This window comes from Neolamprologus multifasciatus, chromosome 17 (assembly GCF_963576455.1).
Source record: "Neolamprologus multifasciatus chromosome 17, fNeoMul1.2, whole genome shotgun sequence".
Lineage (NCBI taxonomy): Eukaryota > Metazoa > Chordata > Actinopteri > Cichliformes > Cichlidae > Neolamprologus > Neolamprologus multifasciatus.
The window spans coordinates 21,423,138-21,447,747 of record NC_140455.1 but is presented as its reverse complement, the minus strand read 5'-3'; the positions used below and the strand labels follow the sequence as shown (position 1 = coordinate 21,447,747).

The 24,610-nt window shown below is 41.6% G+C and overlaps 1 protein-coding gene and 1 long non-coding RNA gene across 5 annotated transcripts in view; both read left to right on the top strand.

Annotated features, from left to right (window-relative positions):
- Window positions 1–24,610, top strand: part of dgki (diacylglycerol kinase, iota) — a 98,886-nt gene that overhangs the window by 29,770 nt on the left and 44,506 nt on the right. For all 4 annotated transcript variants that reach the window (XM_085136746.1, XM_085136748.1, XM_085136747.1 and 1 more), the window contains exons 2-3: window positions 14,518–14,626; window positions 23,845–23,940. In XM_085136746.1, the coding sequence (XP_084992872.1) occupies window positions 14,518–14,626; window positions 23,845–23,940 (205 nt within the window). The remainder of the gene's footprint in view (window positions 1–14,517; window positions 14,627–23,844; window positions 23,941–24,610) is intronic.
- Window positions 6,560–13,227, top strand: LOC146499340 (uncharacterized). The gene is made up of 2 exons (XR_014870029.1): window positions 6,560–9,709; window positions 9,806–13,227. It is a non-coding gene; the product is annotated as an uncharacterized LOC146499340 (long non-coding RNA).

Sequence of the window (24,610 nt, the reverse complement as noted above, 5' to 3'; positions counted from 1 at the left end):
CATGTTGTTGCAGTATATTAATGACTAACCTTGTATTGTGGATGGATTATCTCAACTGAAGTTTGGTCCATTTATAGCATCCTGCTATGCAATTGCATTTGTCCCTAACCACAAGAAACCCTCACGTTAACTTTTAACGAGTGGAAAAAAGTTAGCGTTCATCCTCCAGATTCACTGTGCTAATGTTATGCTAACATAGCTGTTTTACTAGCGATCACGTAGGACATCATTATATATGAGCTAGTCCAACTTCAGTAACCCTACAAACGTCACTGCTGTTTAGTTTTCTGTCTTCATTTATGTTGGAAGTAATAGCAGAGCTTTACGTTTTTATTTTTTCAGAAATCTCTCAGTCAGAACATGCTATATCATGTTTAGGTGGAAGCTAGCAAGCTAACTTCCTGCTAACTTCTACCTCCGTTGAATTTAATCAATTCTGTTTTCATGGATGCCTGGATGTTAAACTTAATTGTTACACCTGGTAAAGCAGAAACGCTGATCATTTTATTACAGATGAAAGAATTTAGACAGTTTTTCAACTCTCAGTGATGCCGCAGTGTTCGTTTGACTTTGGGACCTGAAGCAGACGTTTTGGACCCAGATTACTCCGTGAGGCTCCTGACTATGGCAGCCGTAATGCTCCGCCAATCCATCAAGCGGTGTGGCTTCATAGCTTACCAAAGTCGTACTAAAAATTTTTTGACAGATTTCTGCGCGCTGTGTATCACATAAAATCGGTTCGAGGTCAGTAAGAACAACCAGAATTCATACATAAGGCACACTGTCAATTTTTGAGAATATTAAAGGATTTTAAGTGTGCCTTATAGTGTGTAAAATATACAGAAGAAAAGATTATATCGCGATATATATTGTTACCGCACATGCTTCAAATTATACCGTGATATGGATTTCAGGCCATATCGCCCAGCCCTACACAGAAACCAAAATACTACACCAGATTACTCCAAGTAGTCAGACTTCTAGCTTAAAAAATAAGAAAGTGCCAGATAATGCAGTTCCTCCAGTGGCCATTCAAGGCTGGCACCAAAAGACAGTCAACTTTTAGATTGCCCAACTTTATGGCAGAAAAAAAAATGTTTACAGCCAGACACAAAACCATTTTGGGTTTCTTTTTCTTGGAAGTACATTTTATACAATTACTCATTTAAGACATATTAAGACTTAAAGTTGTGTCTGATTAGGTGCTGTAACTGCTATGTGTGAGGAGTGAGTGCTTACACGGGTGACTCTAGGTGCTGACCGTGTGCTTGGCTCTATGTAAACAGTTTTGCGTGGATGAGGCTTGTAATGTTAGTTGAACATTTTTAAAGTAAAATCCTAGCTTGCATTGGGGGTCAATTATACTACAATACCATCCAAAGAGTGTACTGATTTTTGGATTCAAATTCATTGACTGCATTTAAAAAATAGATGTAGCCACAGTAACATGACTCATGAGTGTGTTAGCAGCTGCCATGTTGTTTTTCTTGGTGAGGAAGTAGTCTTATTTGGATGAGAGCGTGGAGTGCTGAGTTATTGGCTAATGTGGGCTAGCTTGCTAGCACATAGCATTCATAAACTTTATGAGTTGCACAGCTATTGGATGATCAGCTAATTGGCACAAAGTAGCAGAGGAATAAAGGACATGAATTTAACTCTCCAAAAATGAACCTCCTGCACCACATAGCAAGTCCTTCAGAAAACGCCAACAGCACAAATACAGCAAAATAGATCCAGCTGAATGACTCCACTTAGTGGAGGTGAAGCCTAGCAGACACCATTAGCCTGCAGCTATTGCTTATTACAGCTAAATTCACCTACTGTAGAGTTGTTATGGAGGCAGAAACCTTCCATAGAGTACCTGACAGGGTTGTTTTTTTGTTTTTCTTTTTTGTAATGGTCTAAATTGTTTGAATCCTCAAGTTCATCTTGCACGCTTGCATGTGGTGATCAACTTTAATCTGTCGGACGCCTTTACCTGAGGCCTGCATTTGTGTGTCTCTGTCACACATACGTGCACACGAGCTGGGCATGCTGTGTCACCAGAGGCAATGTATGAGCTTTTCACAGTGACCCACATAGAGGCAGAGAGTGGAGGAGAGAATAATGGGAGGAAAATTGGGATGAGATTGAAAGGAGAGAGATAAAGAAACAGAAGTGGAGCGACAGCAGAATAGAGCAGGCATTTGTTAGATAGTGAATGAAGGGCAGGCTGGCAGGATTGAGATGTCCTTAACTGTCAGTGTTTGAGCTCAGTTTAAGTTATGTTTTTACATCCTTGTGTATTTGTGCGCACATTAAGCCTGTAACGCGATGCATGTTCTTACAGATCATTGTGTACCCGTTTGTGATGAGTTTCACCTCTTTGTTGGGGGTTTACAATAAAACCAAGTGACGACAGTAAAAGTGATGAAGTTACTGTAAACACTGGCAGTTTGACAAGTTGCGAAAAGACACAATTGGTGTTTGCTTCATTGGCATTCTGCAGCGTCTCTGTGCCACACAGAATGCCACTTTTGCTCATTGTTACTCCACTGTTGGATGTTTTGAGCTTCACTGTGAAGAATCGTTTATGCATCACGCCATGTAAAAGGGTTAAAGTCTTTCTGATGGTAGGACACTCACTGATATTTCATGGAATGACCCATGGGTATTTCCAGAGTAGGACACTCATTTTTGCTATGCAGCTCTCAGGACTGAAGTTGCTCATAGTTGGATTTGTGTCAGGCCTCACTCAGTCTGCTTTGACACCTTATGCAAGTTTTTCCAAACATCTCAAGTCTCCTGGGCCTCTACACATTTTTGTCAGTACCTACAGGCATCCTGCAATGGAGGCTGTGGGCTTTCGGGGACCAGTGTTTGCCTTTTCAGTTCAGTTATATTGATATAGCACCAAATCAAAACAAAAGTTGGCTCAATGCGCTTTATATTGTGAGGTAAAGACCCTACAAACCCCAACAATAAAACAACCCCATACGAGCAAGCACTTGGCGACAGTGGGAAGGAAAAACCCACTTTTAAATTTAGCCATCTAAGGAAAAGGTTTGGAAGTGATCAGAATGGTCGCTGGAAGAAGGGAACTTGTTGGATCCAAACGTTTTCCTGATGGGATTGTTTCTGGAACAACATAATTATAGAAAAAATGACTGATCGCCAATCAGTGGATAAGACAAGTGTTTCTAGCATTACCATTAGAATAAATAACCTGCAGGAGAGACTCAGGAGAGACTTTTCATATGGACACCCATCACCACTTACATCAAACATTTAGATATAACAAGTTAAAAAAAAAAAAAAAAACAGCTTCTCTTCTTTTCCTTTTTTGTTTTACGAAGCTGCAGTTATGAGCAGAAAAACATTGATATCTTATTTTTTGCAGCTACAAAGAAAAGCTGTCGGCGTGGCAAACATGAAGCTGTTGGCTTCTTGCTAGCAGCCAGTTCATAGGATTGAATTAAATGGATCGGCTTGTTGTCACTAATGCCCGATCGAGCTGTCTGAGTCGAGATCCGAATGATATCTGATCCAATAATGCATTGATTGCGTCCCAATTTGTGAGATTAACACATATTTATGACCATGTTAATCTCTGCTCAGTTCCCTACCTCATGTTTCCCACTAGGTCCGCCTTGATTTATACATTTATTTAGCTGTTTTTACATTTTAATTCTAGTTCAAGGAAATTCACTGTAAATTCACAAAGCTTTCAGTAAGTACCTGACTTGATGGCAAAATTGTACTAAATGATAAACAATACCCATCAGATTTGATTTGTGCAGTTGTGCAGATTTTGTGGAGCCAGACTTCAGTGTGTTTGTTTGTGGAGGTTTGGTTTTTGACATCACAGATAGTTTAGAAAAGCAGCTGTGATGCAACGTTAAACTTACAAAAGCCTGCTGCACACGCACAGAGTGAGAGTCGACCTTTCAGTGAAGCCTGTTGTTTTTGGCATTTCAGTTTGGATATTATGTGTTATATTGTTGCATAACATGGATTAATTTAATTAGCATTACTCATATTTTTTTATTGATCTTTTAGAGAAGTTTCTGAACTTTTCTTTTAACCTGCACTCTCAAGAGTTAAATTCTGTCAGTATAAAAATAAAGCAGGTTGGTCTTCTTGGCCTTTAAATCCCCACATCGGTCTAACTCTGAGCTGCACGAACAGTCAGCTCAACTCTCCTTTCCTTATGAGAGTGATGTGTGTGTGTGTGCACGTGCATAACTAAGCATGAGCTCATGCATTTGTGTGTCTGCATGTGTTTCTCAAGTTGCCCTTGCCAGGTTACCTCTTATGTAATGTTCCAAAAATAGAGAAGATTCACCTGTGAGGGCAGTAAGGAGGGAAAGGAGACAGGCAGGAAAATAAGAGAAAAGAAAAGTGTTTAAACACCCTTCCAACAACTTTTTGCCTATATCGTTAAATGATATATTGGTTATTTTGAAATATTAGCAGTCCTGTGGAAAAAAACACTTATGCTGTTAGAATTACAGATTTTATCTGTTCTTTTTTGTTTTGTTTTGTTTGCAGAAGTGGTGCAATGAATAAAAAAAGGGAAACCTTGATTACTTATCATTAGAGCAGGCTTTACTGAAAAGACGATGAAGTAAAGTAAACTTTAGATGAGTTGTTTATTGTAATTGTGTGGCTTTAAAGTGAAGTACATGTGATAGAAAGACAGCAGCTACAGACATTTTGGTAGAAGGTCTGACTTTAAAGCTAGCTGCTCTTGTAAAATGTTAGACAGAATAGAGGTTTCTGGCACAACCTTTACTAATCCAAGGTGCACAAAGAGAAGGATAAAGTCTTGTAGTATATAAGACCGGGGTTAGATTTAAAGAAAGGCGATTACTCAAAAGAAATAAAAAGATACTAACCCAAAGTATTAAATGGTCTGAGTGGAGGTTGAGCGGAGAGCTGGAGCTGAACCCAGTCTCTCTGTTACACACAGTTACAAACTGGCTGGTCAGATTTGTTTTTTTCTTTTTCATTTGGCAGCAACCTTTGCACAGTGAGTTTTCAGTTTCTTAAGGCTTTCAGTCCAACAGCCACTGATCAGATAAACAAATCATGGTTTTGTTATCTTCCATAATGCTGTGTGAATTCTTTATTTGCCTCTTCATTAGGTCGTATTATGCTTTTCTGTTGTCTGTGTTGTTGTCTGTGCATGTGAGGATGGATGACTCGCGTAATGCAGACCGCAAGTAAGCTGAACCTCATGAGTAAGTGTTTGGCAGTAGTGGGAAGGAAGCACTCAATTCTAACAGGAAGAGATCTGTTAAAACTCCATCTTAACAAACTTAGGGCGGGGCAGCCATCTGCTGTGACCAGCTGGGGGTTAGGGCACAGTGAGAAGATAAAGAGCATAAACAAGTCCAACAGAAAGGGGTAGAGAAAAATGTATGACGGGCAAATACTTTAATGTGATGCTTGACTGATTTGTTTGCTTTGAATTACTTTCTGAAGACACTGGTGCTGGTTATCCTCATCTATATGCTTGAAAGTGTGTTGATGTAGAAAAAAGAGGCAGAGGCTAAAGGAGAGCAGAGGATCCAGTGTCATAGTTCATTGGATACCACTGCTCTCACACTCGCTGGTGCGTCTTTGTAAGAAATTTAAATTCACTACATTAATTTGCTTCATGAACTTTATCTCCTCTACTTTGGCTGTTTGTGGTTAAATCATAACTTAATAGTAACTCGATCAAAAACGCACACATCCTGCCTGTCACACACACACACACACACACACACACGCTCATTGTCACATAGTACAGAGCTCAGATGTCTGGTGTCAGGTCTCTCTTACCCGTCACGTTGATTGGCATAATTACCCGAGCCGTGCTGTGAGTGTGTAAGGAAACAACTTCTGGGTGATTCAGTCTGCACTGGGATGTTTTTCTCTTTTATCTTGGAAAGCATTAGCTACAGAGTAAGTGAGAAAACCTTTCAGCATAATAATGATAAATATTGAAACCCACGCAAAGGCAGGAAGGAGAAGGAGGGGGAAAAAAGTGCGCTGGTTCCATCGAATTTTTGGCTACAGGTGAGTGGAGCCACTGAGATGTTTGAAGTTCTGCCTGTAGCTTCATCTGAACAATGTGAACAGCTTTTCATTCTTTTAGCACTGTAATATAGCACTGCAGACATACAGGTAATTTTACAGTCGCTCACAGTGAATGTAGTTAGTAAGTGGAGTGTAATGGCAAGTCAACTATAAAAATACCATAGTACCAGTCAAAAGTGTGGGCACACTCAGTCATAGTGGGGTATTTCTGTATTATTTAACTGTAAATAGTCACAACAACAAAACATCAGCTGAATTATTCAATGACCTACAGTAAAATGAGCTTTCTTTGTTTTTGTGGGCCTAACTTATATTGATGCTGAATGTTTGGCATAAATCATGAACAGCCCAATGAGAGGAGAACTATAAAATCACTTACGCTCTTGTGAGTTTTACTTGTTCAGGACAAATTTTAATTGTTTAATTGTAATATCATTTTATATATATATATATATATATATATATATATATATATATATATATATATTATTTTTTTTTTAATTAAACTCCTGTTGGATAATGAGAAACGTTTAGTGTTGTAAGTATACAGGAAATCTTTGTGATACTGTACCTGTTGATTCTACACAAAAACTTCACGTTTATAGAGAAAACAACAATATCACAATAAACCACTGGCTCAAAGTATTATTATGTAAAGCTTATAAAATAAACAATGTGATTGTGTAGATTAACGTACACTGTAAAAGTACGCTGTAAAATAACGGTTGAGAGCTGTTCATGTTTAACATTTCACTTGGAACTACATCTAAGCAACGACTCAAGTGTAATGTGTCACGTTTCCACATATACAGTTAATGTTTTTAAGAAAATGTTTCAAGTTGTGAAATTAGTGGAAAGAATTGGCTCCTCAGTTGTTTCTCAGTATTAACAATTTATTTATCAGTTTCTGTCGGCTTTGTGTTTAAAATGCAGATCTTACTCATAAGTATGAAACTGTTCTTAAAAATAAACTTCTTGGTATTCATATATAACAGGAACAAGGCTGAAAATAATACATTTCTTAAACAAACCACTGGCAACTCCTTTTTTGGAAATGGCATATTCATTGCTTCTCTTGAAACAAAAATAATGCCGGTTTCTTTTGGTTAAAATAAAAGACTGGACTGTGGTAGAAATGTTAAGCTGTCCAACTTATTACTAATATCAGTGTTATTATCATTAATTAAGCCTTTATACTGTTTCAGTCTAAGTAATACAGAAAAAATCTGCAGTAGCTGCTTACAAAACTATATTCCAACATCAGTGGGAGTTGATTGAGTCAGACAAATCAATTTTGACATTGGTTATTTTGGTTTGGAAGTCCCTCTTTGTGTCAGTGCCGTGAGGTAATTTTAAATCACTGTCTTGTTAATACTTTTATTTAACCAGAAAGTCCCTTTATTATAAAGGGAAACCTGGACAGGTTAGCAGCCATACAAAGTGTAAACCTTACAAAAATGCAAATTAAACCTAAAATACATCATCTGCATCGGGGGTGGGGGAACTCAAGGCCTCAAGGGTCTGAATCAAATGATTAGTTCATTTAGTCATATAAATCAGCTGTGTTGCATTAAGAACACATCTAAAACCTACAGGACACCGGCCCTTGAGGCCTTGAGTTCCCCCACCCCTGATCTACATAATAAACAATATATAAATATTCACCACAGAAGTGGCATCTCATAAAAATATTCACATCCCCTTTACAGGATTCAGTGTGATGATTTTAAAGTAAGCAATCAATATATAAGTAAGTTTAACTTTGGTCTTTCTGAAAGTTAATCCATGTCTGAGGTGCAAACTAACCTTGGATTATGGCCAGTACCTGTTACGAAACTCCTTTAGGTTTATAAGTTTGTTATACAAAAACAGTCTGTTATGTATTATATATTCACATCTAATCTGGACAGTCATGTGACATTTTCAGCTTCTGGCCTTTCACAAGAATAACCCCTTACAGAACATCACTGTATAAAAGGCTTATGACATGACTGGAAAATCTTAACATTTAGGATTGGCACAATTAGTTAAATAAATGAAGCATATTTATTCATTTTTCTACACAATCTAATAAGTGGTTGCTCTCAGTAAAAGCAAACCTTTACATTTGGATTTCTCTCCAATTGTACTCAGTCTATGCAAAGAAACTGACTTCAGAGTAAACCCACACTGGTGCAGTTGTCTCCTTTGTTAACCAGCTTCTCCCACGTAATCACAACATCTTCTGGAGTCCGAAGATGTTAAGCCCGATTCCTCCCACTTGCAGCTGCCTTTTTATTTTTGTGCCTATTACTTTTGTTCTCACTTTAGCTTTGATCATGAGCAGTGTTGCACAGGCACGACTCGCCTCTGTGGCCACACAGTGATTTTCAGAAACTGGTTAAATGACTGCAGTTATGGAAGAAAATTAACTACTGTAGGCTTGTACATCATCCGTACCACCCACCTCGAGAATCATATCTTCTTCCCACCTTAATCACTGGAATAGTGAAAAAACTACATAAACAGTTCCTGCTGTAGTAACTGTTGATCCCTCGGTGGATGCAAAGGATCCGTATTTAGAAAACATTTGGCGAATTACATCATCCTCAGTGTGTGGGCTGTGTATTGAAGACGGTATATGTGTATGACTTTGTGTCCACATTCACACTGTCATCCCACATAGGGTGATGGGGTGTCTGTCTAATTAACTGCATTTACTGTAAAGTTGCTGAAACACGCTCCTCACACACACACACACACACAACACGCAGATTCTCCACCAATACAATTACTGGATGAGCTGCCAATGCTCCCGCTGTGCCGTTGTCGTGGCAACGCCGACAACCCACCTCTACAGGAAGAGGAGGAGGAGGCTGGAAATAAGGAGATGAGACAAGAGGGGAGGATGAGAAACGAGGAGGAGGAGGGGGGCAGAGGATGACAGCAGCGTGAGGGAGAGGAGGAGCGAAGCAGTGGGAGGAGAATGGAGGAAGATTAGAGGGGGAGGTATGAGAGAAGTGAAGGTGATGTGCACAATGACAAAGCAGAGCAAGAGAGAGAGAGGAAGGAGGAGGAGGAGGACTGAAGAAGAGTGATGTGTTCAGAAAAAAGAGGAGAGATGGTGAAGGGGAAAAATGAGTGAAAAGTGTAAAGGAAAGGAAGAAGAGAGGAAGAGTAGGTGGTGTTAGAACTGGAATCGGATTTTTCCAAGTTTTTAGAAGTGACATCCAAAATTAAAGTTTGATATCTCCACTGGAAGCTACTAAGGACGGGCACTGGGCAAAAATATAATTTTATATTGACTGATAATTTTACAGCTTTTCTTCCTTTGCTAAACTTGCAAAGTCATGTGCATAAAAGATGTGCGTGCTTTAAACCTGCATTCTTATGCCCAAAAGCTTCTGTATTATAGAGGTCTGTGGGGGAAACAGCCTGTGTCCATGACATCAGCAACACTTTGCTGATGAGTTTATAGGTTCAGTCAAAAATTTAGGGTCACATTGAATAGGAAAGGTTTAAATGTTAGAAAGGAGGATTATTATTGTGATCGATAACTTATTGTTTGCATCAAGGCATTTTGTGTTGTAAAGTAAAGACCCTACAATAGTACAGAGACAACTCCACATTCAGACATCATTATCCAGTATAGGTCAAAGGTTGTGTTTTTATTACACAGATGTTATTGATATTAATCTGTCTTCTTCTTCTACTCTTGTTCTTTTCTTCTTTGTTGAAGCTTAAATGGAAGCCTTTTAAGCTTCAGTAGGAAGGGAAAACTCCCTTTTAAAAGGAAGAAACCTCTGACAGGGTAAAGGAGGGGCAGCCATCTGGTGGGAGAGGTTGAGGAACATTGGACAGGAGGAGCTAAATTCATAATTAAAATCATTTTTTTGGGTAAAGTTTTCACTGGAGCTAATTTTCATGTGGATAGCTTTGAAGGTAGTGGCAGAGCTGCTACCAAGACCAAGGCAGGAGTCAGTCAACTGGAAATCAGTGCAATATTTGAGAAAATGAATACACCACCTGGTGTGGAAAATACTGGAATAAATTTTTAAGCTCATGTGCGAGCTTAAAATGAGGTTTGTATTAACGCAAAGTGGTGAAACACTTCATCATTCCTCTTAATTTGGCAGAAGTCTTAGCATTAAAATGTACTTAAGTAGATTTTTTTGAGGTACTTTAAGTAGAATCATAGCCATTATATTGGGACTTTCATGGTGTAGGTAGAGATGTTTTTAATTTTCTACTGCTGGGTAGCTTTTGGTATAATAATACAGGATCATTTTCTACTGGTGCTTCAAACTGAAGAGGGTGAAAACCGTCCAAGTGCAATGAAACTATGTTAGAAGTTCTGCAGGTCAGGGTGAACTGTGCAGTGAATTGCTCTGTTGATTTTTTTCTTTACTTTAGACACTTCCTGTTTTTGGATTTGCAGTGTTGAGGAGTCGTTCCTGTTTATTTAACTGCTTTTGAGGAAGATTTATTTTCAGATTGATGGGCTTCTGCAGACTTTTTCTGGACAAATCTGCTTAAAATAACTCCAAGCCAGGCATGCTGTGTGTGTGTGTTTCAGAGACCACTTTCATTTTTTGTTTAGATTTTTAGGAGCTAGCTTTAATTCCTGTGATCCTGTCTGCTTTTAGTAGATTAGGACTCACTCAAATGTAATGGTGGCCCGTGACCTCTGAATAAGAGTGTGTGTTTGCATGTATAAGTGTGTATTTCCATTTATCTCCTTGTGTGATAAGTGCACTGATGCTAATGGGCCTTTTTTTTGGGTACTGCTACTTCTGTCTGTCTGGCTTCAAGCCCCCCCCCCCCAAAGAAAAAAGCAAAAAATAAAAAACAAAACAACAAACCTCTCTCAGGTACACACTTTTATTTCAGGGTCATTTCATTATGAGTAAGAACTCCATGAACAGCACACACACACACACTACTCATTCATATCTGATGAACTGTAATCAGTTTACAATAATCCTCGGCAGTAAGCGGCAGGGTTAAATGTGTTTGTGTCTCTCTGAAGGATCTGATTTTCCTGGTTTTGGCCGTCATCTGTGATAGCGATACTCGCTAACGTCAGTAACAGCATTTATTAAAGAAAGAGCTCATGGTGCTAGAGTGCTGTGTATTTGAGTTTTGGGTTCCTGTTTTAATGTATTTGCTGTTCTGGAAATTTTTTCTGGAATTTACTTTTCGAGCTTACTTTCATTTTTATCCTCGCTTCTGTGTTTTGGTGTTTCCCTCTGTCTTGTTTTTTGTTTTTTCGCTGTCATCTTGTTTAGTGCAGGTCTGTCTACATAAAAAGTATATGTGGCACATCCATCCCAGAAAATGGCTCAATTAAGTAGAAAAATTAGCGTAAGTAGAGTAAAATTAGCAAACAGTACAAGTCTTCAATGTAATAACAGTCCGTTTAAGTACAAATTTGAATAAAATACAACACTTCATGTAAAAAGTTTTATATGAAGGAAGATATGTTAATAATTTCACTAAAAAGTAACAAAGTTAATTTAAAAACTAAGGTGACATTATAGTGGCTCAGTATGCACAGTTTAAAGTTTCGTACAGGGCTGAAATTAACATGTTAACTGATGGTCATTTGCTCTCAGATGATGCATTGCATTGCAGAAAGTTGTTGCATTGCTTAGGAAAGATTTCCTTTGTCTGTGTTTCTGGCTGAGAGAAATATGAACACAATTGTCCAAATGTGCAGGTGAACACTACTGTACAAAAGTCTTTATATTTAGTTTCCAAGGAGCCTAACCTCCTTGCAATTTTGTAAAGTGGTCTTGAGGAATAGCACTTTACAGCAAGCAGTGACTGCTTTTTCGCTGCTTTTCATTCCACTCCAACCATCTTTGAAAAATGCCAATGTTTGACAGGCATTAAATTATGTAAAATTTTAGTGTTTTGGCATAGTTAGCATAATATTTGTTTTCCCTACAGAGCATAGAAGAGTACTGTTAGATTTTGATGCAATACCATACAGTAAAAGCATACCTGGATAGAAAACCACACAGTGGAACATAATCAGTCATGGACTGGCCTCCCCAGAACCTGGACCTCAACATTAATGAAGAAGTGTGGGATCATCAAACAGCAACCAACATCCAAATAAGAACTTTTCATTGTCCTTCAGGAAGAAGGACTATTGGAGAACTATTCCTGAAGACTACTTAAGGAAATTACAGGAAATCGGCCTCAGAGTTTTGGCTGTGTTGAAGAATAAAGGTGGTTATACAAAATACTGACTTTAAAGTGATTGTACAAACAGTCTTTGCCTTTGACGCTGTATTTTCATTCACGGTTGCACTACACCCATTTTCTTCACAAAACATTGAGAAATGAGGGGTGGTGAACACCAGCAATATGTCTGACTTCCAGTTTATTAGAAACCCTGTTTACTCATTTAATAGGTGCAGTAGGTCAAACGTGAATCAGCAGAAAATGAAACATTTTTCGTTTTCATTTCTCGTTTCTTGTTGATTTTTAAAATTGGTTTCGGCAAGCATCAAACGCACCATTGTCCCTAAACAAATGTGTGTCCGGCCTCAGCAGACAAAATGAAACACAAACTTGTTTAAACCTGATAAATGTTTGCATATTCACTTTCTGCCTTTCGTTTCACTTCTAAATAAGCAGTTCCAGTAAAACTCTGGGTTTGCTCAGTCTCGCTGCATGTGCTACTTCCTCTAATGGACTTACTGTGTTGCAGTGCCCTCAGAGCTGAGTGGAGAACTTTGTGAGTAACGAGGAGTAAAAGTGTAAAAATGAGGCCTTAAATAACGAGGCCCTTTAATCAGTTAGACTTAGCTGGTATTTGTGTGTGGTCGCTGTTTTATGCGGCATATGTCCGGCCTCCATATGTCCTTTCATTTCCGGTCATCCACAGTGTGCTATTTTTATCTCAGGGGATGTGAGCACTTGTTTGTGTGTTTAAGTATGTGTGTGTGTGTGTGTGTGTGTGTCATCAGGTTACAGGGTGTGTAACTGGACTCCTCTTTGTCCTGTCTGATAATTTTAGAAAGAGGGCCACTGAAACTTTCAACAGGGGGTCAGATACTCTGTGCAACCTTTTCCACTGACACACACACACACACACACACACACACACACACACACACACACACACACACACACACACACACACACACACACACACCCCCCCTTTGGTCATGCCCATAATTACTAGGTACTATAAACATCTTGTTCATCGCCTCAACTCAGGATTTATTTTAATTGTTCCTGATCTGCAATAGTTTGTATTCTACTGTAGCATATTTTAATATAATCAATAGTTATAAATAAATAGTTTAATCATAAATCAAGCAGTGAGTTATCAGTGTGCAACTTTTTTGTGTTCCTTTGAGCTACAAAGCTCTCTTTTTTTCTTTTCTTTTTGCCGTTGTGTTGGAGCACACCCTTTCCCTTTACAGCAGTACTCTCTCTTTTGCCCTTTCCTAAAAGCCCAGACTCATATGTGGTTTGGTTCAGGTTTAGCCACAGTGACAGTTCTCTCTCTTCTGTTAGCAGGTAACCACCTGCCAACTGGGTGGGAAATACACATTAAAGCATAAAGTTCAGTAACTACATCACTTTTGTGAAGTTAAGTTAATCTTGTCAAACAAATTTTGTGGCATCTCCATCTCCTTTACTAATACTTCTTGTTCATGCCAAATGATTAACTTCTCTCATTTTTACCAACTTAGTGTGAATTTAAAAGCCCCGGTCATAACACTTTAAAGAGTCCCTTGGTGTGCCTATAAAAAGCCATGCCAAACAACACTCTGTGGGTGTGGTTTGCAAATAAAGGTGACACTTTGTCTTTATCTTTAATAGACACGTTAGGGTATTCACTGTTGTTCAAACAGGCCGGTTGTCCCGTCTCTTAAAAAGACAAATCCACAGATTTAACTTGAAGGAGAGCACTCATTTCATATTTTCACTTTAATTTATTTTTTACTTATTTATTTTTTGCTTTCTCTTGCATTGACTGAAGCCAGTGAGACTGCAGAGGTGTCTGCGTAGATCAGCAGTTAATAGATGGGCATGTAGACAGATGATGCTCTGATGGGCCCTCTCATGTGGGTGACTGTACTGTGTACTTGCAGAAGAAGATAGATGAGCTATGAGATAAAAGAGCCGGGGACAATTGAAGTGGATAAAGATGTACTCGAGTCAGTTTAAGAAAACTGCAACAGGAAGTATAATGGGGCGAGCGTCTGCGAGAGATGACTGCTGACTCATCCTCTGACATAACAGATCTGTCTGCGACTTCTCTCGTCACCCCAAAGTGGCTCTGGCAGTCTCTCTGCCAAGCTGTTCGTGGTTCACCTCAAATATCTCCAGCTGAGCCTGCTCGAAAGCAGTCTCCTAATATGAATAATGTACTAAATTATACTGAAAAGTCTGAGAACTATGAAGTATCTTGACAATGATAACAGTGTGTTTCCTTCCATTTCTTAGGAAAGCGATCTCCCGCTCAGGCCTCCATTACCTCGGCCCACCTCAGCCCTCGCTTCCTCCTGCGTCCAACGGCCCCACCAAGGAACTACGTACCTGCGTGGACTGGACGGTCAGAAATGCACATTTATTTTATATAACTGTGAATCTGAACAATGATGACATTTTTTTTCCTGGTCCCAGTCTGAGTCCCTATTCTGTCTGGCTGATTCACATGTCGACATTTGCATTTTTATGCCAACAGATTTGTTAGCAGACTGGTTTCAACAGCCGTATGTTCATGTGGAAATGGAAAGCAGTAATTTGATTTTCCTTCCTTTTTTTAATTCCTTACAAGAAAAATGCCGTTCTATCTCAGCGTGGGAAAGAAACGTTTACGTGTCGCGACTTTGTGACGCGGTTTATTATTCGACATTTAATAGGTTATATTTAAGAAACATGAATCACGACTCAAAAGCACCAGTTTAAAAACACTTTGGGTTTTAAATGTAGTGCTAATGCTTAAGGAAATGTCAACATGCATTGGAAAGTATTCTCAAAATTGCTGTTAAAGAACCCGATAAATGTATTTTTAAAAAGTCCCGTCTTCCTGTCTGCAGTTGCGCCACTCCAAACCTGAGCTTGTGATCTGGTGAAAGCAGGTATTAAAACAATGAATCTGCAATATTCACCAGATTGTGCAGTGTGTGGCACAGCAAGTGAACAATCGTCAAAAACAGTCAAAGATGCATTAAAACAATGATAAAAATAATTTAAGCAGTTTTTTTGATGATACACCAGGATGACAATGTGAACTGAACCTAATCTGAAAGCAAAAAGACCAATGAGACAGTTTTGAATAGTATTACTGAAGCAGGCAGATAATGTTTTTATAATCATGAAATAATTTAAAATCTTTTCCATGTTGTTTTTCTTTCAAATTGTTTATCACCTTCTTTCTTTCGAATCTTCCAAATCTTCCATTGCCATTTAGTTTTATTTAATAAAATCAGATTACTCTGGGTCCAAGCTGTAAAATCATATGAATCATTTGAAGGTTTTTTTTTCTTTTTACTTACATAAACTCTTTTATGCAAAAACTTTGCAGACTTGAAACAGATTTTTTTAAATGATTATGGACAGTACAATAAAGGCATTCAAAAAAAAAAAACTATGACAAAGAAAAGAAAATAATAGAGCGTTTTCACACGAGCCTCCAAAATTCAAGAAAAAGACATCAAAGTGCTTCAAACTCAAGAAGAATATGTAAAGGTTAAAAGATGCATTTCATAGAATTAGTCGTATCTATTGAAAATTTGCCAGCCACATAGAGGCTTTGTGAGGGTACTCTATGTTAATGGCTGTCAAACTATGTATACTGAGGTGTCCAAACATGTCATTAAGGATACGGGGAAGGTCGTCATATGTTGTTTTTATGGGGAAAAGAGTTAAATGGGGTGGACCTCTGAAACAGTTGTGTAAAAATATATAAAAAAAAACAAAACACCCTCTGTCCTTTAGTGTTAGTACCACTACCTCCATTAGTTATTTTATTTTATTGTATTTTATGTATTTATATATTTGTACTGTGAACCTACTGTACTTCTTTTTTGTTTGTTTTTGTTCATCAAAAACAAACAACATTTACAACTTCCCCTTTCCCCATTTTTCACATTTGCAAAGCCATCACACGGGCCGGATCAAACCCTTTGGCGGGCCATTTCTGTCCCACGCTCCATTTGTTTGACAGCCGTGCTCTAAATGATTCATGCATCAATAATGAAAAGTAAATGCAATGCTTTATTATTAATAGGAAGGTGTAAGTAGATAAACTGTTGTGGGCTCACATCTGAGATTTCCCTCGGGCTCCGTCTGTAGGGACACTTCCAGTACGTCATTGCTGCCCTTTATCTCTCTGCACGGCTCTCATGCACTCACTCATATATTATCACTGTGCTCAGACACTCATTAATATACACTCAGGGGTCGATTCATTGAGACCTTCAAGGTCTGCTTTTAGGTGCTAATAAGTCCAAAAGGTTTGTCCATATTCCCAGCAGGGCCAGAACACTGGTAGAAGATGTGTAACAGGAAGTGGAAATTTAAACAAATGTCCATTCAAATTGATTTACTGTGGAACATTGAGTTGCGGGGGAAGCAATTCTGCTTGTAAGTGACAAACGGAGAGAAATTGGGAACAGATTTGGCCATGTCTTATCTCTGTCAAGTTCTTTGTCTAGTTTGTCACTAATTATTGTGACTTTCTGAAAAAAGTGCTGCAATATGACAACAAAACCCACATTAATTACTTTGTGGTGGACCACTGGAGGGCTCCACTCACACCCAGTTCTCAGGAAGTGTTGTTGCTGTGTTTTGGAGGGAAAAGTGTTCAGTTGTGTGGTGATAAGTAATAAACGAGCAGTGTCAATCGAGAGCTCTCGTGTCGTCTGTGTTTACCTCCACATTGGTGACCCCTAACTTGAACATGTTGCAGTCCGATGGTGGCACCGACTCCGCTCTGGGTCCATCAGCAGCCGCCAGCCCTCTGCCTCCGGCTGCAGCTACGTTTGCTGTGGCGCTCGAGCTGCCGGACTTTTGGCTTCACGATCCCCCGTCGTGGTTCGTGCACGTGGAGGCTCAGTTCGCCCTTTGTGGCATCTCGGCTGACGACACGAAATATCACCATGTAGTGGCTTCTCTCGACCCGCTAGCCACCCGTCGTGCGTTGACTCTCCTCCGGGACCCACCCACCCGAGGGAAGTACGCCGCCCTCGCAGAGCGAGCCGAGAAGCTCCTCTCCCTCTCAGGCCTGGGTGGCGGTACGGCTCTCGAACTAATGGAGCACATGCTATCCTTTCTCGGACCGGACGACGGGGGATTCCTCTTCGCCCACATATTCCTCCGACAGCTGCCGGCGGCCGTGAGAGCCGGCCTCGCCAACTCTCCGCTTCTGGGCACGAAGGATTATCGCTCCCTGGCTGAGGACGCGGATCGTATTCTCCTGGCTACCCACACTTTCCACGATCACGCCCTAGTTCCAGCTTCGCCGGCGGCGCCTTCCACTTCCCCACTGACCTGCCCCGACGTCTCTGATCCTTCGCTGACGGCAAAGATCGTGGCACAGCGACACCACGGACGGGACCTCTGTTTCTACCATCAGCGTTTTGGCGCCAGAGCGCGCCGCTGCCTGCCGCCTTGTGCTTTTCCGACCCTGGGACATGGACCCCGCCAGCGCGCTGTAGCGGCCGCGACCGCTGGCGACCGCTGGCGACCGCGACCGCTGGCGACCGCGACCGCTGGCGACCGCGACCGCTGGCGACAAAGAAAAACTGCTCTTCATAGACGACTCGCGCTCTGGGAGACGTTTCCTGGTCGACTCCGGCTCCCAGAAGAGCCTCCTTCCCCCGTCCGGAGCCGACAGTTTAGCAGCGGGCTGCGGACCGCAGCTTATTGCGGCTAATGGCTCTCCCATCGCAACGTTCGGGGAAAGGTTCGTGACTGTTTGTTTTCATGGTCGGGATTTCCAATGGAACTTTGTTGTTGCCGCTAGCTCTGTACCTATTTTGGGCGCCGATTTTCTTTGTGCCCACGGACTGCTGGTCGATGTCGCTAACAGACGCTTAATTGATGCACTGTCTTTTTCTTCAATACCCTGTTTGACTCGCGCCATCGAGCCCCTGAATCGGGCTAATTTAGTGACTTCAGGGAATGTTTTCCAGCGTTTGCTCTTGGAGTTCCCTTCACTGACTGTTCCTAATTTCTCGAACACGGCAACGAAGCACGGGGTTGAACATTATATGATATCCCGACGGTCGGTCTGCCGGTGTTCGCACGCGCGCGTCGCCTCGACCCCGCGAAACTCTCCGTCGCTCGGGAAGAGTTTGCCGCAATGGAGCGCCTCGGCATAGTGCAGCGCTCGAATAGTGCCTGGGCTTCTCCGCTACACATAGTGCCCAAGTCAGACAGTCGGTGGCGGCCGTGTGGGGATTTTCGCCGTTTGAATAATGTCACAGAGAACGACCGTTACCCCATTCCCCACATCCAGGATTTTTCCGCCCACCTCGCCGGCACCTCGATTTTTTCTAAAATTGACTTGGTGCAGGGGTATCACCAGGTTCCCGTGTGCGCCGAAGACGTCCCCAAAACTGCCGTTATTACCCCTTTGAATTTTTGCGCATGCCGTTCGGCCTGAAAGGTGCCACCCAGACTTTTCAGCGGTTGATGGACTCTGTTTTGCGCGGGCTGCCCTTCGTCTTCGTGTACCTTGACGATATATTGGTGGCCAGCTGCTCTGCCCTGATCGTCAACCCCTCCAAGTGCCAGTTCGGCTTGCCAGTTCTGGATTTCTTGGGCCACCGCATTTCCGCTGACGGTGTGGTTCCGTTGCCAGACAAGGTCCAGGCCGTTTCGGCTTTTCCGCGTCCTGCGTCCGTTAAAGCGCTGCAGGAGTTCTTGGGGATGGTCAATTTCTACAACCGCTTTCTCCCCAGAGCTGCGCACCTGCTGCAGCCTCTCTATGCTGCCTTGAAGGGTAAAACAGCTAAGGACCTGATTGATTGGCTCCCTGAACGCATCCAGGCATTTTCTGGGGCCAAGACCGCGCTGGCAAATGCCGCCCTGCTGGCCCACCCGTTTCCGTTGCGTTGACCTCCGACGCGTCAGACGTGGCGGTGGGCGCAGTGTTAGAACAGCGGGTCTCCGGTGTCTGGCAACCGCTCGCTTTTTTAAGTCGCACGCTTAGGGACAGTGAGCGCAAATATAGCGTTTTTGACAGGGAGTTGCTGGCCCTGCACCTCGCGACACGGCATTTTTGTTTTTTTCTCGAGGGTCGGAGCTTCACTGCATACGTCGATCATAGACCTTTGACATTCGCGATGTCCAAGGTCTCTGATCCGTGGAGCGGGCGCCAGCAGCGCCAGTTGGCAGCCATTTCCGAGTTCACAACTGACATTCAGCACGTAGCTGGTAAGTCCAACTGCGTGGCTGACTGTCTATCCCGTGTGCTGGTCTCTCCCTTTTATGTTGGCATAGACTTCGAGGCTATGGCCGCTGACCAACAGGCCGACCCGGACGTCCTTGCCCTTCGGTCTGCGCAAACGGGCCTTGTATTGGAGGATAGACCCGTGTGGAACGGTGGGCCCAGACTGCTTTGCGATGTTTCCACCAGCTGTCCACGCCCTGTAGTCCCCCTTTCGTGGCGTCGTCGCGTTTTCGACTCCGTACACGCCCTCTCTCATCCAGGCGTCCGGGCCTCGGTAAAGCTGGTCAGCTCTAGGTTTGTTTGGCCGGGCCTTCGTAAATCAGTGAAAGAGTGGGCAGCCGCGTGCATCCCATGCCAACTTGCTAAGATCCATAGGCACACACAGGCGCCCCTCGAATCCTTCCGCGTTCCAGGGAGGCGTTTTGATCATGTGCATGTGGATCTGGTTGGTCCTCTGCCGCAGTCACAAGGTTTCACGCACCTTTTGACTGTAGTGGACCGCACAACCCGCTGGCCTGAGGCAGTGCCTCTGGCGTCCACTACAGCAGCAGCAGTGGCCAGGGCATTTTTGTCAACGTGGGTTTCGCCTTTCGGTCCCCCCGTCGACATCACCTCAGACAGGGGCCCCCAGTTCGTTTCCGAGCTTTGGTCTGCCATGGCTGACGGCCTGGGGGTCAAGGTCCACCGAACCACTGCGTACCACCCGCAGGCCAACGGGATATGCGAACGTTTCCACCGGTCGCTTAAGGCCGCGTTCCGTGCGGGGAAAGGCCAAGTTCAGCCGGGGAAACCCCAAGGTTTCCCCGGCTGAACTTGTCCTCGGTCAGCCCCTCCGGGTCCCCGGGGAATTCTTGCCTGAGAGCCCACCCCCGTGCTTCGCTCCATCTGTGCTGTCTCTCCGTCCCCCAAGAGACTCGTTTTCTCTTCCTGGCCCAGTGCACCATTGTGTGCCCGACACCTTTGTTGGACTCCTCACAGTTTGTTTTTGTCAGGCATGACGCTCATAGGCCTCCGCTGCGTCCACTGTATGACGGCCCCTTTAGGGTTATTCAACCGGGCCGGAAGTATTTCCTTTTGGATTTTGGGGGTCGACAGGAGGCTGTTTCTATTGACAGACTTAAACCAGCACAAGTGCTTCGGGATGATCAGGTGGTGCCGGCTCAGGCCCCCCGCCGTGGCCGCCCGCCTTCCACTGGACCGGACAATCCTGCTTCTTCCTCTGGGAGCGCCCCCCACCTGGTGGGGCCCGAGCTATCTTCAGTTTTTCCTGACCGCCCATGCCAGCCTGGCCCTCAGGCTCGTTTCCCCTCCGCCAGCTCTCCACCTCCCCGGTTCAGCCGTTCTGGACGTTTAATTAAGCGAGGGTTCTGGACTAGGGGATGACCCTACTGGGTGTTCGGGGGGGGGCATGTGTGGTGGACCACTGGAGGGCTCCACTCACACCCAGTTCTCAGGAAGTGTTGTTGCTGTGTTTTGGAGGGAAAAGTGTTCAGTTGTGTGGTGATAAGTAGTAAACGAGCAGTGTCAATCGAGAGCTCTCGTGTCGTCTGTGTTTACCTCCACAACTTCATATAAGATGGAGGAACGTCAGAATGTCTGCTCCTCACAGTAAACCCTTGAAAGTTGGTTGAGGTTAAAAAAAATTTAAGTGACTGATTCTTTTTAATTAAATTGTTATTTTAAAGTGCTTTAAAGATTTTTGGGCATTTGCAGGCAATCCAGTCTTTAAGTGATGACGTGACGAATCCTGCTTCCAGGCCCAAACTACCCTGCGTTTAATAAGGCTTTTGTGTTTTTAACATGTTTTAATACTTTGTATCTTGTTCTATTTAATCTCAAAAAGCCCCTAAAACAGTCAGTGATCACTGTCGGTTTTTCTTACCGCTACTCATTTTAAAGCTCAGTTTTTAAAACGTTAAAGCCCAGCCCATGCAGCAGTATATGAATGATAACCTCGTATTGTGGATGGATTATGTCAGTTGTTCTCCTGACTGAAGTTCGGTCCGTTTACAGCATCCTACCATGAATTTGCACTTGTCCCTGACCACCGGGAATCCTCACGTTAAATTTTATTGAGTGTAAAAAAGTTAGTGTTCATCCTCCAGCTTCACTGTGTTTATTATGCTAACATAGCTGTGTCGCTAGCGATCACGTAGCACATCGTTATATACCAGGTAGCCAAACTTCAGTAACCCTACAAACGTCACTGTTGTTTAGTTTTATGTCTTCATTTATGACGGAAGTGATAGCAGAGCTGTACATCTTAATTTGTTTCCAAAACCCCGCAGTCAGGACATGCTATATTGTATTTAGATGGAAGCTAGCGAGCTAACTCCCTGCTAACTTCTAACTCCGTTAAATGTCATAAATTCCGTTTTCATGGATGCCTGGATGTTAAACTCAATTGTTACACCTGGTAGAGCAGCCACACTGATCATTTTATTACAGATGAAAGAATTTAGACAGTTTTTCAACTCTCAGTGATGCTGCAGTAATCGCTTGACTTATGGACCTGCAGCGGAGTTTGGGCCCAGACACGGCTAATGACGACTTAAAGACCAGATATAACAGTTTTATTGCCTGTTTACTTTCTTCAACTTTTTGCCAGTAAGTATTTATTATAAATAAAATATTGGAATAACACATTACTCTTGGACCTTGAAAAGGTTAGTGTATGTAGGTCACTGTAAAGTTGTAAGGCTGCAAAATTATATTTTACAATGAGTGTTTATAAGTTTTAAAGAACCTATATTTTTGCCACATTACATTTTGTAGAGTTTAGATGCGTATTGTGTAAATCTTTCTTCAAGCCTTGCAGATTCTTTGCCCGATTGCTAAAGATATTCCTGCATTGGCTTGGGAAGGAACTGCACTTCCTGTTGGACCATGTTATGCTCTTCTGGCTGTTATGCACATTATTCATAAAATTGAACTTGGATTGAAGTAAATAAGACATAGTGATTTAAATTAAACCCATCTTGCCAGAATCTCTTAGATCCTAACAGAGTAAATGTGGGACAAAGACTGTTTGTGTGGGCAAAGTGGGACATGTCATGTCTTGCCAGGGGTAGTCTGAAATGTTTATATTGAACTTAAAAATTTTTGATCCACATTTTACAGTTGTAGTGATTTTTATCCAATTATGACATGGATAATGTGTCACTTTACATATTTTGCCCCAGCACAAAAGTTTAAAATAACTCTTGCAAAATAGACAAAAGCAATTTCTCAGAATATTCTGCTGCTTCATTTCCTTTGTGGTTTTTTCCATCATATTCAACAAAATCTAAAAAGTTTGTTACTTTCCTTGATGAGTGATGCATTCGAAAGGAATCTTCTGACTGTAATAAAACCTTTTCCTTCATATTCACTTAGTAAAAAAGTGCATGTCCCACAGTACCAGTCAAAATGTGGGACATTATCTCGAGACAAGGGATAAAAATGCCATGCAGTCCCACATGAAGAGGGACATCTGGTCACCCTAGTCAATCCCCAATGTTATGTTGACATGGAGGGACCCCATGCCAGAGATTTGCCCTATTAATTATTATTATTACTTCCCTGTTTTCTGGGCCAGCTTTTATATTCTCAAAGTCCTACTGAGCTGAGTCATCTTATTACCCTCCCATTTCAGCCAGGCGTTGTCCCAGATAGACATACACATACAAAGCCACATCCAGACCTATACATTATTAAATTCCATATATTTTATATTTGAAACTAGTGTGAACCAGTAAAAAAAGTAATTATTTACTTTTATTTTGTAAGATAGTTGCCAAGCTGATAAATTAAGTTAAAGTTGTCATATACATACAACATACTGTATTAGCAAATACAATGAGGCTTTTTCTTATGTTGCAAAAAAGCACAAAAGAGAGAAGAAAAGTGCAAAATTAAGATAATTAAACAAATACAAGTTAATTATATAATTAGCAAATGAAACAAAAGATCTTCCAATCCATTTTTCCATTACTGAATGAATGAGCAAGCAAAACTATTCACATCTGAGCTGAGGGAGCGTGATCACAGCTGTGCAGTAAACCCGGTGACACAATTTTACTCAAACATTCAGCCTGCATGCATTTACCTTGAATGTCTTTGTACGCATATACACTGACATGTGTTACTCCATGTAGGAGGTGTTTGCGCATGAATCAGTAGTGTTTAAATTAACATTGCACTGTGAAGTTACCCACCTACTCAGCAGTGGCAGTTATGTGCTTGACACACTTGTTGACCTCATTCGTCGCCATGTGCTCATGTCCATATGGTTTGCAGTTAAATGTGAGTGAAATAGAGCGAGACAATGTTGACTAATTTTATGATTATTCCCCGGCTCATTTTCTCTCTCTTGTCTCGCTTCTCCGTAGGAGAACGCAGTGAACGGGGATCACCTGTGGATGGAGACAAGCTGCTCAGGAGAGCTCTGTTATCTCGGAGAGGACACCTGTGTGCTAAAGACAGCTGTGAGTAATCTATAGTCCTTATACAAATCCTATGTTAGCATGTCAGATACACTGAAAGACATTTTTTTCTAGAATATATATATTTATTTCTTTTAAGTAAGGGTAAATCAGTCTTATGAACATTAAATAACTGGACTAAAAGAATCCCAACAAGACTTTGCTCCTTGTAATCAACACGGTACCCAGATCCTCAAAAAAAGAGAAGCAACTTCAGAAAAAAAAGACAATGCAAGAAAACATATATGGTTTAGAACAACTAAACTAGTCTGACTGACTTATTGTTAGATTCAAATCCTCCAAAAAACTCAGTAAAGGTCCCAAAATCTTTTCAATTGCATCATCTTCAGGCTTTGGTATATATTTGTATTTTTAAAGGGAGGTTTCATATTTGTCTTATACACTCATAAGCATTTGGTTTAGGCGTTATTCCCCCTAGACATTTAGCTTTTTGGTATGCAAAAACTGAGACTTATTAATGTTGCTCAGCTTTGTTATTTGTATTTTTATTTGTGTCCTTCTGAATACAAACCAAGTAGAAGTAGTTTTGGGTCCCTCTTCGAAAATGATTTTCTCACACGTTATTAAGAATTTTATCCTTTAGCAGCATCTGTGAATCATTCAGTGAAACTTTTTAAGACTGAAAATTAAAACTAATGCTAATTAATGCATT